Genomic DNA, 13,502 nt, shown 5'->3' with positions numbered 1-13,502 from the left:
AAATTTAAGAGTTTCTCCGATATGTAGTGAACTTTAGACTTCACCCCTCTTTCATATCTTCTTCTGATTTTTCAGATATTTCAGATATCGAAGAAATTTCAAACACTATCTAAAAACATAAAATTCTATTGGGCCGATAAGCCTCGGCTGAAACTTGACATGAAGCCCAGCCCAACATTCAACATGCAGGCCTTGAGGCCCGCTGTTCATTTTTGGTCCAATTATGCTAAAAATTTAGGTACAATTAAAGGTGGCAATCAACCCATTAAGATCTATTTGGTTTGATTTCACTTTACGTGCTATTACTACTACCAACCGCACCTATATAATATAGTGACATCAAATTAAACGGGTCTTAACGAATATCTATTAACAGTTCAATAGGTTGATTGATCATCTCTATGTATTATGGTAATATCAAATTAAACGGGTCTTAACGAATATTTATTAACACTTCAATAGGTTTGATTTCACCTTACATACTATCACTACTACCAACCGCACCTGACCCGGCCCAGCCCAACACCACCTACCCCTGTCTTATAAAACATATACAAACAGTCAAACCGGTCCTATTCATTTCTCAGCCCAGCACACAGACACATACCGCCCGATGTCAGTCCCCGAAGCATCGTGTCGGAATATGAACGCGGATCGACGCCCAAGCTTTTCCGACCACCGCGCCGGAACCCTACACTCCGATTCACCCCATGATCCTCTCCTCCGGCCGGGCTCCTTCATCGACGCCACCACCACCGCAACAACCTCCAATGGCCGAACCCCAATCCAAACCAAAAATCCCCATAAAGCGCCGCAGCAATCGAACCGTTCGGAGCCCGGAGCCGGCGCGGAGAGCACGGAGGGAGGGGCGGGGCGTGCCAAGCGAAAAGGGGTATCGGAGCCGCTGGAGAACTGGTTGCCACCGGGTTGGTCCGTGCAGGAGAAAGTTCGGAGCTCTGGTTTAACGGCTGGATCTACAGATAGGGTAAGTTTCTTTCTTTCAAAAATTCTTTTTCTTTATTCAATGAGCTCAAGCAATGGAAACTTTTAATTTTGATATTTTATTTGAATTCAATTATGCGTTGGTTTGTTGTTGATTAATGCTGGTTGGAAAATGACTCTGTGAAAGAAAATGGAGAAAGAGAAGGGATATTTAGATTCGATTAGATTCTCTGTATATTATTTCGAATGGAAATTAGATTCTGTGTTTTAAACCCATTAAAAAAAAATCAAGAATTTAATACTTGGTGTTGGGCAAAGAATTTAAACAAGTAAAAGGGCTTCAGTTTCGGTGTAAGATTGGTAATTATGGTTGAGATATTGTGTTTATAGGAGTTGGGATTTAAGGTTTGTATTAGATAATTAATTAGTTTTGAGTTCATGCTGTCTTGCTACCCCAGATGTTATAAAGGTATTCTTAAAAGCGTCTGTTTGTCGAATCCGCTTCAGTGTACACACGGCGTATTTTGAATCTTTAATTGGCGTTGGGAAGGAAATTATTTGTAGCGGTTTTCTTCGCTGTCATTCTCTAAGTGGAGGTTGTATTATCCTTTATTCGAAGTCGTTATGTGATGTTTGCACTTTGCACTTCCAAGAATGTTTCTTCCATGTTTCCGATTGTTTGGTGGTTTGCTTTCCAGAAATGTGAATGTATTGGATAGATTCTTTGCTTTGAAATTCAACCAGGTTGTATAATAGCCGTTATGGCTTAGACGTCTGTTATTAAGTTGGTTAGAGGTAGAATAGTTAGAACTTATTGATTCAAGCTATTGCTTACCGTTTGTAGCACAATCAGAGCTTTCAAAACATGATTTCTGGGCTATTCACGTGGTCTTTGGTAATCAGTCCCCGTGGCTTTGTATGGTAACGTAATAAAAGAAAAGAAAAATTTATACAATGATGTATAGTAGGGTGCATACATTCTATTTAACACATTATTCTACTAGTTAATTACTCTTTCTATGGAATTTGGTTTGAATTTTTTTGTGTATCATTAGGATCACGTCTTAGTCATAATTAGCGGACATTATCAATTGATTAGTGGTTTTTCCCCAACGTGTTCTGTTGCCGTTTGAATCACTGATAGGTATATCCATTAACCACTACCCTGAAACAAATATATATTAGTAAAACGAGGGAAGATCATTTGACGCTAGTGTAACAGAAAGAGAACACCACTTATTAACTGTTTTAGGATTTTGTTTCCCGATCCAACCACTAGATTTTTAATGTTCTTATCATGCACAAAATGTTTACTTAATTTCTTGTCGGTTCAAGTTGGGGAACTGTCCCATTAAGAAGATATAAATATGCATAAGAAAAATGCATAATATGATAGTGTAGATGTAATAGTTGAAGATATTCCATTCACTGGAAATCACTTTTTGGATACATGGGAGAGTTTACTTGAAATTTGACTACATGGTGGCCACTCAACGGTTGGATCAGGAAACTAAAGTCTAACAAAATTTGTTACTTGGCGGGGAACTAACTAGTGTTAAAAAATTGTAACTGGCTGGTCCTGCTCCTAAGTTTTTGTCCCTGCAGTTCAAATTTTTCTAAGTTGGCTCATGAACATAAACGAGCATCCAACTGTCGCTTGTACAGTTTTTTTTTTTCCCAAGAAAAGCATCAATATCTAAGTGAGCTACATGATAGATTTACCAGGAAACACAAAACAGATGGAAACCAAAAAGGAAGAGGACTTGTGGCCCGTAGGTTAATACCTCATAGTAAAGTTTATTCCAAGGCCTAAATGGAAAGAAATTGTTTACTTGCAGATGACATAAGTGGATTGTCCTTGTTGTTGCTTGTGTTCTTTAATTCCTTTGACGGTTCCATATTAGATAAATTAAATGCTACATAAATATAAAAATATCAAAGATTGCTTTCCGGAAATCAAGTCTGAGCAAGGTGTAAATCATCTGTTGCAGTATTACTTTGATCCAGTCTCAGGTCGCCGGTTTCGGTCAAAGATAGAAGTTCTCCGCTTTCTTGAAACGGGAACAGCTAAAAAGGCAAAGACAGAGAATGCTAGTGCTGACAAAACAGTGAGTCAGAATTGATTTTGCTGAAGGTGGTAACTTTTCCATTTTATTCTTCTTAATCCTAATTTCCATTTTCCGGCTACCTTATTTCTGGCAGTCTGTCGAGGGTTCTGGAAGCCAAAAACAAAAGAAGTCTAGCACGAAGCCAAAGAATTCTGCGTTGAACTTTGATTATACTGATGTGCCCGAGAAGGTGGAATGGGCTCTTACAGACTCTTCCGGACAGTCCTGGACACCCTTTATTGATAACAAAAAGGTCCCTGAATCTACATCAAAAGAATGGGCTGCTGCATTTGCATTAGTCCCATACAAAAAATAGTGTCCACCCTCATTGGAAACATTTTGAACCCTCCTGCTGTATCACTAAGTTTGCGCTGCAGAAAACCGTCATTCTTTTTGCCAACAGACGTACACTGACCAATACTAGATCCTGTATCTCCATATTCCATCCCTACTGATCTTTTTTGGTATCTTTTGGATCCAAAGAATTCATATCGTGGACAGCGAAGCTCATCGACATTGTTTTTTGGCATTTGGCCTATTTTGGGTATAGGTATATTCAAAAACTCTTATATTTACCGTTGTAGTTTTTTGTTTCTCTCCAAGTGATGTTAGACTAACTGTAATGTTGTTGCTCGTTTTCGGGTTTATGGAGTTGTAAGCGTATTTTGGATACATATACAGTTGTCTCTTAAATATACATGTAAGTCGTGTCTGGTTTTATCTGTTTCCTTCTGGAGTTTGTGTCAGGACGGTTTATTTAGGAACACTACTTCGCTGCCGAAAGAATAGCAGTAGGTACTGCTGAACCCTAAATCACAGATGGACGTGATTGGAGTTCAGCAGCTGTTGCTATTGGATATGTGAATTTTTTGTTTTGAAGAAAAACAAAAGAACGATTTTCCAACAATCTGATTGACGATAACTGTTGATATAATCCAACGGTTATTGTTTATTGTTCATAACGCAATTGATTTTATTCATGAATATTTGTTTCCACTAAACTTTTGAAGTTATTTATGGCTAGTGAAAATTTTAAGCGTTTTGTAATATCTTTCGCATATTGTTTGCGATCTCATTCTATCCGCTGAGTTTTCTATTCAAAACAAGCCATGTGCAAGACACATGACTTATTTGTAAGGCTATTTGAGATATTTTAACTCTTTTTCTTAATCAACATGATTGATCACATTGAATTCAATAAACTTGTAATTTGCTTAAACTTCATGTTAATAAGCTTGATATACTTCTTTTAGTAGTTCACCATAAGTTTATAAAATGAATGTGGCCCTTTTTTTTCATGCCAAAAAATAAGCAGAGAACTTGCAAAATAATGAAGTTGAAAACCATATCAGCCACCACTAGCTTACATTTATCTTTGTATAAAAATATTAAGTAAATAAATGAATAAACTTGTGAAAAATGAGGTTAAAATAACCTTCTTTTGGATGGTAAATTTTACAGAGTTAAAGTGAAATAACAAATTAATGAGTTCATATTAATTTTATATGAAATATTACTTAAAAAATAGAGAACTTTAATGAAAAGCTTCCGGTACTATTCATTTTAACGAAAAACCACATTTTTACACTAAAAAGTCAATTATGGTACTATTCACTTTACCTTTTATTTTGTCCTTATCATTAAAACTCAAAATTTTTAAAACCTTTTCATTAGTTTTCCTTAAAAACTATGCATAAGTTCATGTGAAATTTTAAGAACTTTCCTTCCCTTTATTAATTTGTTTCCAAGCCGCTTTCAAATCATAAAAGGAAATCAAAGAAATAGTTTGAACTGATTTCTGACACACCCCGATCAGAATCGAACCCGAAGGTGACTAACCAAAAGTGTGAGTGATGTAAAATTGTGAATAAATTAAAATCGAAACTAAAAGTTATTTAACTAATAAAGTTAGTGCGCAGTAGTGGGTAGAATCTATAGAATACAAATATTCAGAGCATAGGTAACAAAAAAGTGCAATCAGAACTAATTATAGTGCTTAATACACAACCGGAAAAAGACCCAACATTTATTTAGATATATCAGAATCCGTCGGAGTTTCCTTGTATGCCATAGAGAATTTAGCTATCTAAGACTTGGAGGGGCGAAAAACGAAAGGGTGAGTGGGCACAAAAACAAAGGTTTATAAAACACTTTTATTTTCCGAACATACTAATCCCTCGCTATAAAACATGTTTAGTTTCCATAAAATCATACTACGTATAAGTATGAAAACAACTGTAAATAACAATAATGCTAGAAATACGCCAAACTACAATATCTCATCAATAGCATAATGAAAACAGGTTGCTCACCAATCTACGCTAGCACACGAGTTCGTGCAAATAGTTTCTGACATGAACATGACTGTGGTGTAATGTATAAGTACGCTCTAGTGCTACAATCATGTGAAGACTATTAATAATCGTGGTCACCTATGAGTTGGAGTTGCCTAATGTAACATGTATGACAGGACTGGCACCTACTTGGATCCAAGGTGAGTGTGCGGTGCAGAGGTGAACATACACGTGAAATACTAGCCATGGCCCTAAGCGAGCACTAGCACTGGGGTGCATTAATGATGAGTAGACTACATGCATAAATATAAACATGCCATAACCATTCACTGATTCTAACCAACATAATAACGTACCTATGCATCCCGTAAGAATATTTCAACATTTCACAGCAATATAACATTTCTTATAACACGTTTAATCATGGCATAATATCAATCTAAAAACAATAGTGGCATGATATGCATAAATCAATTCAAAAGCATTTGTGGAAACTATGAGGTTTACACACACACACACACACACACACACACACACACACACACATGAAAACAATATGCCCACTCACATGGTCGGATCATAGCCTCCTAGCCTTGCTTGACCTCGTACGTCCTCAGGATAATTTTCACCTATATGTGAAATAACTAAACTAATAAATTAAATAGGACATTTTCAAAAGGGCTAGGTAAATCTCCCATACTTTGCTCAAACGGAAGATTTGAATATACAAAAATGATCTACACGAACTCACGGACCCGTATGTGTCAAGCACTCGCTGCCTAGCCCACGGCCACACGCGCCCCTACGTGTAGGTCAGTGACTAACAAACGTCAGGAATATTCCGTTAAACAATTAACAGAGCTTAACGGTGTTAGTTGACGCCGTTAGAATATTCCTTTAACTTTGACGGAATATTCTTCGTCTTCCTAGATGAGCCTCACCGTCTGCCGCTGTCCACCGCTGTTTGGTTCGTCGGTTTTTGGGAAAATTTCAAAATCATATATCTTCTTCATTTCTCAACCATTTTCGATGCACTTTATATGGAAATGAAGCTTATGAAGAGTAGAACAAGATTCTACCTTTAAAAGTCCAAAAATGGATAGGAAATGGCCTGAAAATGACTTGAAAATCTCAGCCTTAAACTCGACTTCTCGAACTCGCTTGTTTCGACGTCAACTCGACTCCAAACTTAGTCTAAGGACCCTAGGGAGTTGTGTAGAAGCTTCTCCACGTCCTAAAACCTTATAACTCGGCCTGAAACTCGTCGGAGGAAAACTCACCGAGTCTGACCTTCCGAGTTAATGATTTAAACTCGATCATTTCACCATCGGCTGGTACGGCTGGGTTCATGGGTTCAAGAAGAGTACAATGGTTATGTTTTTGGGTTTGATCTGCGAGTGTTGATGAAGGTCCTTGTTGTTGTAGAGAGGAGAGAGTTACGAAATGGAGAGAGAAGAAGAAGAAGATGAGAGAGAGATGGATAGCTTTTTATGATTGACTGAAAAGAAAAGAGAAAGGGATGTTGTCTGATTGAATGAGAGATTTGAGGATGAGATTTGATTGGTGGGTGAGTGAAATGAGGGAAAAGGATTGGTTGTGAGGGTTTTAGGGCACACGGGACATATTTTTAAAGAGGAAAAAGAGCTAGGGTTGTACAATGGAAATCCACAAAATCTTACGTACCCTATCAAAAACAGTAGTTTTCCAGTACTGAAAATTAACACACACATGTAACACTTTACCCATTGGTAACGTACTTTAGTTGTGCGTAACTTTTTCGTTACGGCTCCTATTCGGGTCTAATTCGCGCTCACGAGATCGTAACGACGGGTACTATTTAATTACGTTACTAGGAAAAATAAAATAAACACTGAATACTACATCCACGTCACATTGCCAACCAAGGCAGAAATGTCAATTTACACACTCGTGAAGAAATTACATAGAAAATTAGGGACGGGTTGTCACATTTCCTTACCCAATAAGGACATTGTATATTTTCACTGAAACCCTGGCCTGTTTTGGAAACGTGTTGCCCAAGGAATCCTTCGAATTTGGATTCGAATTTGGAAATAGAAGTTATAAATTTTTATAAATAGGTTGCACAGTAGTACTATAGCCTCTCCAAATTAAAACTTTTAACCTAGCTGACAAGCTCTTCCACTCTCTCTCTCCCGTTCTCTTCCTCATCCAAGTGAATTTTAGGCGAATTGATTCAAAATTTTAGGGAGATAGACATAGTTTGCTAAAGCCGATTATTATTTTTTTTTTTTTTTTTGCGCTTGTTGAAATCATTTAAAAATAAGTCTTGATTAAATGCACTTCGAGTTTTAAGTTTTATAGATTTCTTTATAATCTTAATTGAATACATCCAAAATTTTTTTATCTCATAAACTTTTTAAAATTTTTTTACTGGATGCCCCTGAAAAATTCTCATACATCAATCGTAATTGAGTACCTAAAAAGAAGAATGTGGTGGCGGTGGCTGAGGTTTGATCTCAAAGCAGAGAGAAATCGACAGAGTTCAGATGTCCCTCCCTTAAGTTGATTACTATTTGCTCCGCTTCCAGAAGTTCCTGGAGCGCGGCCTGTAGAAATATTTGTGGCGCAACAGGCTCTAGAAAAACTGGGGCCGCCGCCGCATTCTCAATTGTATTCACGTGTGTTAGCGATTCAGCTAGTTAGCTTGAGTAGTGTATCTTCGGTATAAGTTCGAATTCTCAGCTGCCTGCTTTGTGCATTACTTTATAATTGCCTTTTGGTTTTGGGGAGTATGTTTGTGGCTCAGCATATATTCATATGTCCAAATACTATAAGCTATATCAATGTCCAAATACTATAAGCCATAACTGGTAGGATCAAGCTATTAGGTAGGAGACGTTTTCGTCCAGGATAAACCCTCGAAGACTAACCGTGTGTGTTTATATATATATATATATATATATATTGGACGAATCTCAACGGTATAAGGAAATTATTCATATCAAATCAAAAAGCAATTTTATATGGATAAATTTTTAAAAGAATTTTTCTATATGCAACAGTAGTGGAGGATGAATACTCCAATATTCAAAAGAGAGGCAAAGGTGTAGTGGCGCATAGGCTTGCTGGTTATGGCTTGACGCGCAGGACACAGTGTCACAAGACTTTCAGGTATGGTTTAGGGTTGAGGTGATTTTAATACAAAGCTAGTATAAAAAAAAAGCTGGAGGCATTTTTGTGTTTGGTAAACTTCAAACTTCAGTTTTTTTTTCACAGTTTTGGGTGAAAAAAACCAACAAACAGAAGCAGCAAAAGGCAGCTTTAAAAAACTGGCTTTCCAGCTTCTGCGCAAACCTATAAAACACTGGTGAACAGTGACCCTTTAATGAAAGTTTCTGGCAATCCTACGCTCCCTTCATCTCTATCATCCCCTTTCTGCTCCTGTCAGCTTCATCTCTACCAAAGATCACCCCCACTATGAATCTACCTCGTCCCTCCTCGTGAAGATCCGAATCGTCACCACTAGAGACCCACAAGGGTCACCAGGAGGAGAGCCCTAGACCACTATCATCACAAATTAACCAAAGTTGTTATACTCAAATGTGCTTGAAACTAAATCAGAATTAGCAGAGGAAGATTGCGTGTTCTGAGAAACCACGAATTCCCAGAGGAAGATCGCGGTGAAGAATCAAAGACGTGCATCATCCTCCACAACAAGATTGTGGCGGGGAGGTCTTTGTGCTTGGAGCAAAGTGAGGGAGGAGTGGAATTGGGTTTCTGGGTTTTCTTCTTCCTGATCTTCTTTGGGGTCCCATGGATAAGCTTGGTTTGGGGGAACGAAGAAAAGGAAATATGACAAAGAAGCAGCAGAGGAAATGAAGCTTCGTTTCACACCATCACAGTTGTTTTGCATAAAAGTTTACCAAACACTATCATGCTTTTTTTTTTTTTTTTTTTTTCCCAAAAGTACTTTTACAAAAAAGTTTATCAAATACTCTGCTGCTTTATTTCACAGCTGTTTATTCTCATAGCACAACAGAAGCAGCTTTTTTCAAAGCATATCAATACCAAACCAGCCCTTACATTGGTTCGATGAACCTTCCGACTTGATTGTTGATCTCCTTATACAGGATAGCCATTTTGTGCAAGATTCTTTTTTCCTCTTGCCCGGCTGAAATCTTTATGGCAAAGTTGTTACTGAGACCCATACGTGAAGGAACCCTATCCTCTATTTGTATTTATTCTTCCGTAATATACTAAATTACTAACGCTGATTATCCATCTATAAATAAAATGAACGAGTATGTAGGCTATCTGGCCGGAGATATTTTCGTTCTCGATCAACTCTCGAAGACTGAACTAGTGTGTATCCAATGGTAGGAAGGATTACAAATGCTAGTCTTTTCTATTCAATTCTCCTCTCTCTCTCTCTCTCTCTCTCTCTCTCCCCCTCTTTTCAGAAAATCATGAATTTTTCTTCTGCAAGTCCTCCTTCAATGATAAGTATTCATCCTTCATCGCCACCACGATCATCACCTCCTAGTTGTGTCTATCAAAACAATCTTTTCTTTGATCTATCCCCATACTTATTTCTAATATTCCCCGCCACAGTAGTCGTGTACCATATAATGTGCAAAATATTTGGATACCCGACGACCAAGCCCCTTGATCTCGAAGCACAAAGAAATCAACAGCGGTCACGTATTGATCGTCGACCTCCTGCTAATAGTTTCAATCATCCTGCTAGAAATAATAATGAAAATTCCAATCACCATGGTAGAAATATTGATAATGTTCTTCGTCTTGGTCTTCCTGCTGGTCTTATTGAGCTTCCTGCACTACCGGCTGCAAAAAGGCCACCACCACCGCAGTCTTCAACCATCTTTAGGTGTACTACTACTAGTGCTAGCGATGCTACTGATGAGTGTGCAATTTGCTTCGATGATTTTGTGGACGGGCAAGTGTGCCGGTTGCTTGGTAACTGTCAACATTCGTTTCACAAGCTATGCATTGATCAATGGCTAGCCACTGGGGAAACCTATTGTCCCGTTTGTCGTGCTCCTGTTTAACTTTAGTACATCTTAGTCAACTTCTCCTAGTTTCGATATATCTTCGCTAAGTTTCTTGATTATGTGGGTTTCTGCTGTATAATTTTTTGGTTGATACACTAAATGTGGCAATTTCTTAGGAAAATATTGGCTTTTAGCTTTGGGAAGTATGTTTCTGATGATTTAATTTATGTTCATTTATGTAAATATACTAGCTATTTGAATGTGAAAAATTAGTTTATGTATTCTGAATTGTCTAAATGCATTTCCCTAGCCATGGTTTCTAACTGTGTCAAGTTTTCAAGTACGTAAATACATATGTACATATATATGATGTAACTGTAGTGAGTTAGATTATGCAGTATTCGAGTGAGGATCATATGAACACAGTCAGAATTCTTCAATACTTCAAGTCGGCTCCAGGAAATTAAGGGAATTAAGTATTCAAAGAACGACAATTTGAAGATAGATGGATACAATTTATGCATATTGTCAAGCAATATCACTAACAGATGATCAACCTCTGATTAATTTACCTTTCTTGGAGGAAATTTGGGTACATGGTGAAGTAATAAGCAAAAGCGGTTGTTGCATAAGCTGACTGTACAGAAATGGCTAAGGGACATTGTGAACTTTCTGGATAAGGAGGTTGCTGAGAGAACCTAGGTTTTATCTTGAGTTTTTGATGAATTTATATTGTGAAAATAAGGTTGTGATTGACATTGATTATAATCCAATTCAACATACATGTTGAGATGGATAGACATCTCATCAAGGAGAAGTTGGAAGGACAGATTTTCAAGTTTTCATTTGTGAAATTAGATTAGTGGGCAGATATCTTGACAAAGGTTGTTGAGCATGGGCGATGTCTGTGCACCGTAATTGTATACAAAAATCACACAAAAGTGTGTACCAAATATCAATAAGTGTACACAAAAATCATAAACACCACAATAGTATGTCCTAAAGACAGAATTTCGTCCATTGTGCTTATAGTTCGTTAGTCGTCGGATTTTCAGAGTTAGACAATCTATAATTCAAAGTAAGGTTCTAAAAATATTAGGCACTAGTTAGGCGGCGAGCTGAGGCCTAGCCCCTAGATTGATAGGGCCTGGGCAGACTAGACTGATTTATGTAAATTTATTGTGTAGTGTATAAATAAGTGCATATTTATACTTATAAAACATATAAGTGTATTGGCATACATAAATTGCAAAATAAAATGGCATATAAATTATAAAGTATTAGAACATATGAAAACATGGGGAATAATCATATAATGAGTGTCTTGGATTCAACAAGTTTCTTACATTTTATTGAGAAAATAAAATGCAAAAAGAAAATTATTGATTTTCTGTCTAACCTAGGCTGACTAGGCAAACTAGGCAGACACCCAAGCGAGTCTAGAGACACTTTCTTAATTTTCCAATGCTTAGGGAATAATCGGGGCAGTGACTAGCTGTCTAGCACCTAGGAGGATCCTAGGCGGTGCTAGGTGAAATTTTTATAACAGTGTTTCGAAGTCGAAGCACTACAATCTTCGGATTCTGACAAACTTTATATATTTCGTACTCTCAAGACATGACTCAAAATTTGACTAACAAATAATAAAAAGATAATAGAAAAAACTCTTCTATTAATCCCTTTATACGGGTGGGATGCTTGAGTTTATATAGAACTCAAGCCACCTCTTTTGAAACATTGTATAGTTGCCTAAAGTTCCAACAAACATATACAACTCATGCGATTGAATTGGAATTAAAACACTACTATTATTTGTTCATTCACATGTAAAGTAAATATTATAAAATTATAAATTAATATTATAAACATATAATTTCCAATATGAAATTGGAGAATAGAGAATCCTACTCCGAAGAAAATACTATCTAGTCAAATACTTTGTTTAACGATCATGAATTCGTGATCCTTATTTCTAGGTGCAATGCTCTAATCCTTCGTCATTTTTCAGTTTTATTTGCTTCTGTTTTCTTCTTCTTCTTCACGTCCTCCTTCCATGCCAACTCGTCCTTCATCATCATCACCTACTAATTATGACGACGAAACGGCTTTCCGTGTAGTTGGATGGGTTATATTCGTATTATTCTTCTCATGTGTCGTATCTATTTCATGTCGATGTAAGTGTAGCGCCTGCGCCTTTATGCCGAAGCACAACTTCACCGCAGCCACATATCGATCATCAACCTCCTGCTAATTCCAGTAACCCTGCAAGAAATAACAATGTTCTTCATCTTAACCAGCCTCCTGCTCCCAATTTGCATGGTCTTATTGATCTTCCTCCACGACCGCCCACAAACCGTACACCGCCACAGCAGGCCTCGATTGTCTTCACTGTTAAAGTCCCACATCGGTGGGCGCAAGAAAACCAAAACAGTTTAAATATGTTTACCCCACTTTAACTAATACCGAAGCTTTTGTAATAAAATCTCACACTTGACGGATTGGGTAGGTGGTAAAGTTGTGGACAATATCGGTGTCATTAGAGTGGGTTGGGGTTCGGGTCCGTGCCCTACGGACGATTTGAACTCTTAACATAGAGATGACTGCTGAGTTCGATTGAAAACAAGTGGGCCCAACGGAAGCCGACCTTTGAGTTTCAAGGTTAAGGTATCTAACGGGATGGGCCCGGCGATCCAGCGATCCAGAAATCCAACATTCATGCGTAGTACTACTGGGACTATTACTAACGCTGCTACTGCTACTGATGAGTGTGTAATTTGCTTGGATGATTTTGTGGACGGACAAGTGTGCCGGTTGCTTAGTAACTGGCAGCATTCTTTTCCCAAGCTATGCATCGATCAATGACTAGCCACCGGGAAACCCTACTGTCCCGTTTGTTGTGCTTCTATTAAACTTAGTACCATATCTTACTCAAATGGTTCTGTAGTTTAGTTATTTTCCTACTTTTATGTTGTAGAGTTTCTTAATTAAATGGTTTTCTGTAATTTAGTTCTGTCCCATTTGTAGCTAATTTTGATGTTGAAAGGCGAGTCTTGGCGCAAAAGGACGGTTGCTCTTTGTGGCTGATTGATCACGTGGTCTAGTCATGTAAATAGTCTCTTTGCAAAAAAAAAAAAAAAAAAAAAAAACCCAACAAGAGTACCGTG

General features: G+C 37.6%; 2 protein-coding genes across 2 annotated transcripts; both read left to right on the top strand.

The window, feature by feature from the left end:
• The first annotated feature begins 570 nt into the window (after positions 1-570).
• On the top strand, positions 571-3,772 carry LOC103954306 (methyl-CpG-binding domain-containing protein 5-like). The gene is made up of 3 exons (XM_009366121.3): positions 571-985; positions 2,934-3,050; positions 3,145-3,772. The coding sequence occupies exons 1-3, from the start codon at positions 614-616 to the stop codon at positions 3,364-3,366; spliced, it is 711 nt and encodes a 236-aa protein (XP_009364396.2). The 5' UTR covers positions 571-613; the 3' UTR covers positions 3,367-3,772.
• A 6,182-nt stretch (positions 3,773-9,954) lies between these two features.
• Positions 9,955-10,395, top strand: LOC125470363 (uncharacterized RING finger protein C4G3.12c-like). Its single transcript, XM_048569325.1, has one exon. The coding sequence runs from the start codon at positions 9,955-9,957 to the stop codon at positions 10,393-10,395; it is 441 nt and encodes a 146-aa protein (XP_048425282.1).
• Positions 10,396-13,502: the final 3,107 nt, after the last annotated feature.

This window comes from the organism of the source record quoted next, unplaced genomic scaffold (genome assembly GCF_019419815.1).
Source record: "Pyrus x bretschneideri cultivar Hongxiangsu unplaced genomic scaffold, Pyrus_bretschneideri_v1 Contig5, whole genome shotgun sequence".
In the NCBI taxonomy this organism is placed as follows: domain Eukaryota; kingdom Viridiplantae; phylum Streptophyta; class Magnoliopsida; order Rosales; family Rosaceae; genus Pyrus; species Pyrus x bretschneideri.
This window is presented reverse-complemented; position numbering and strand designations above follow the sequence as displayed.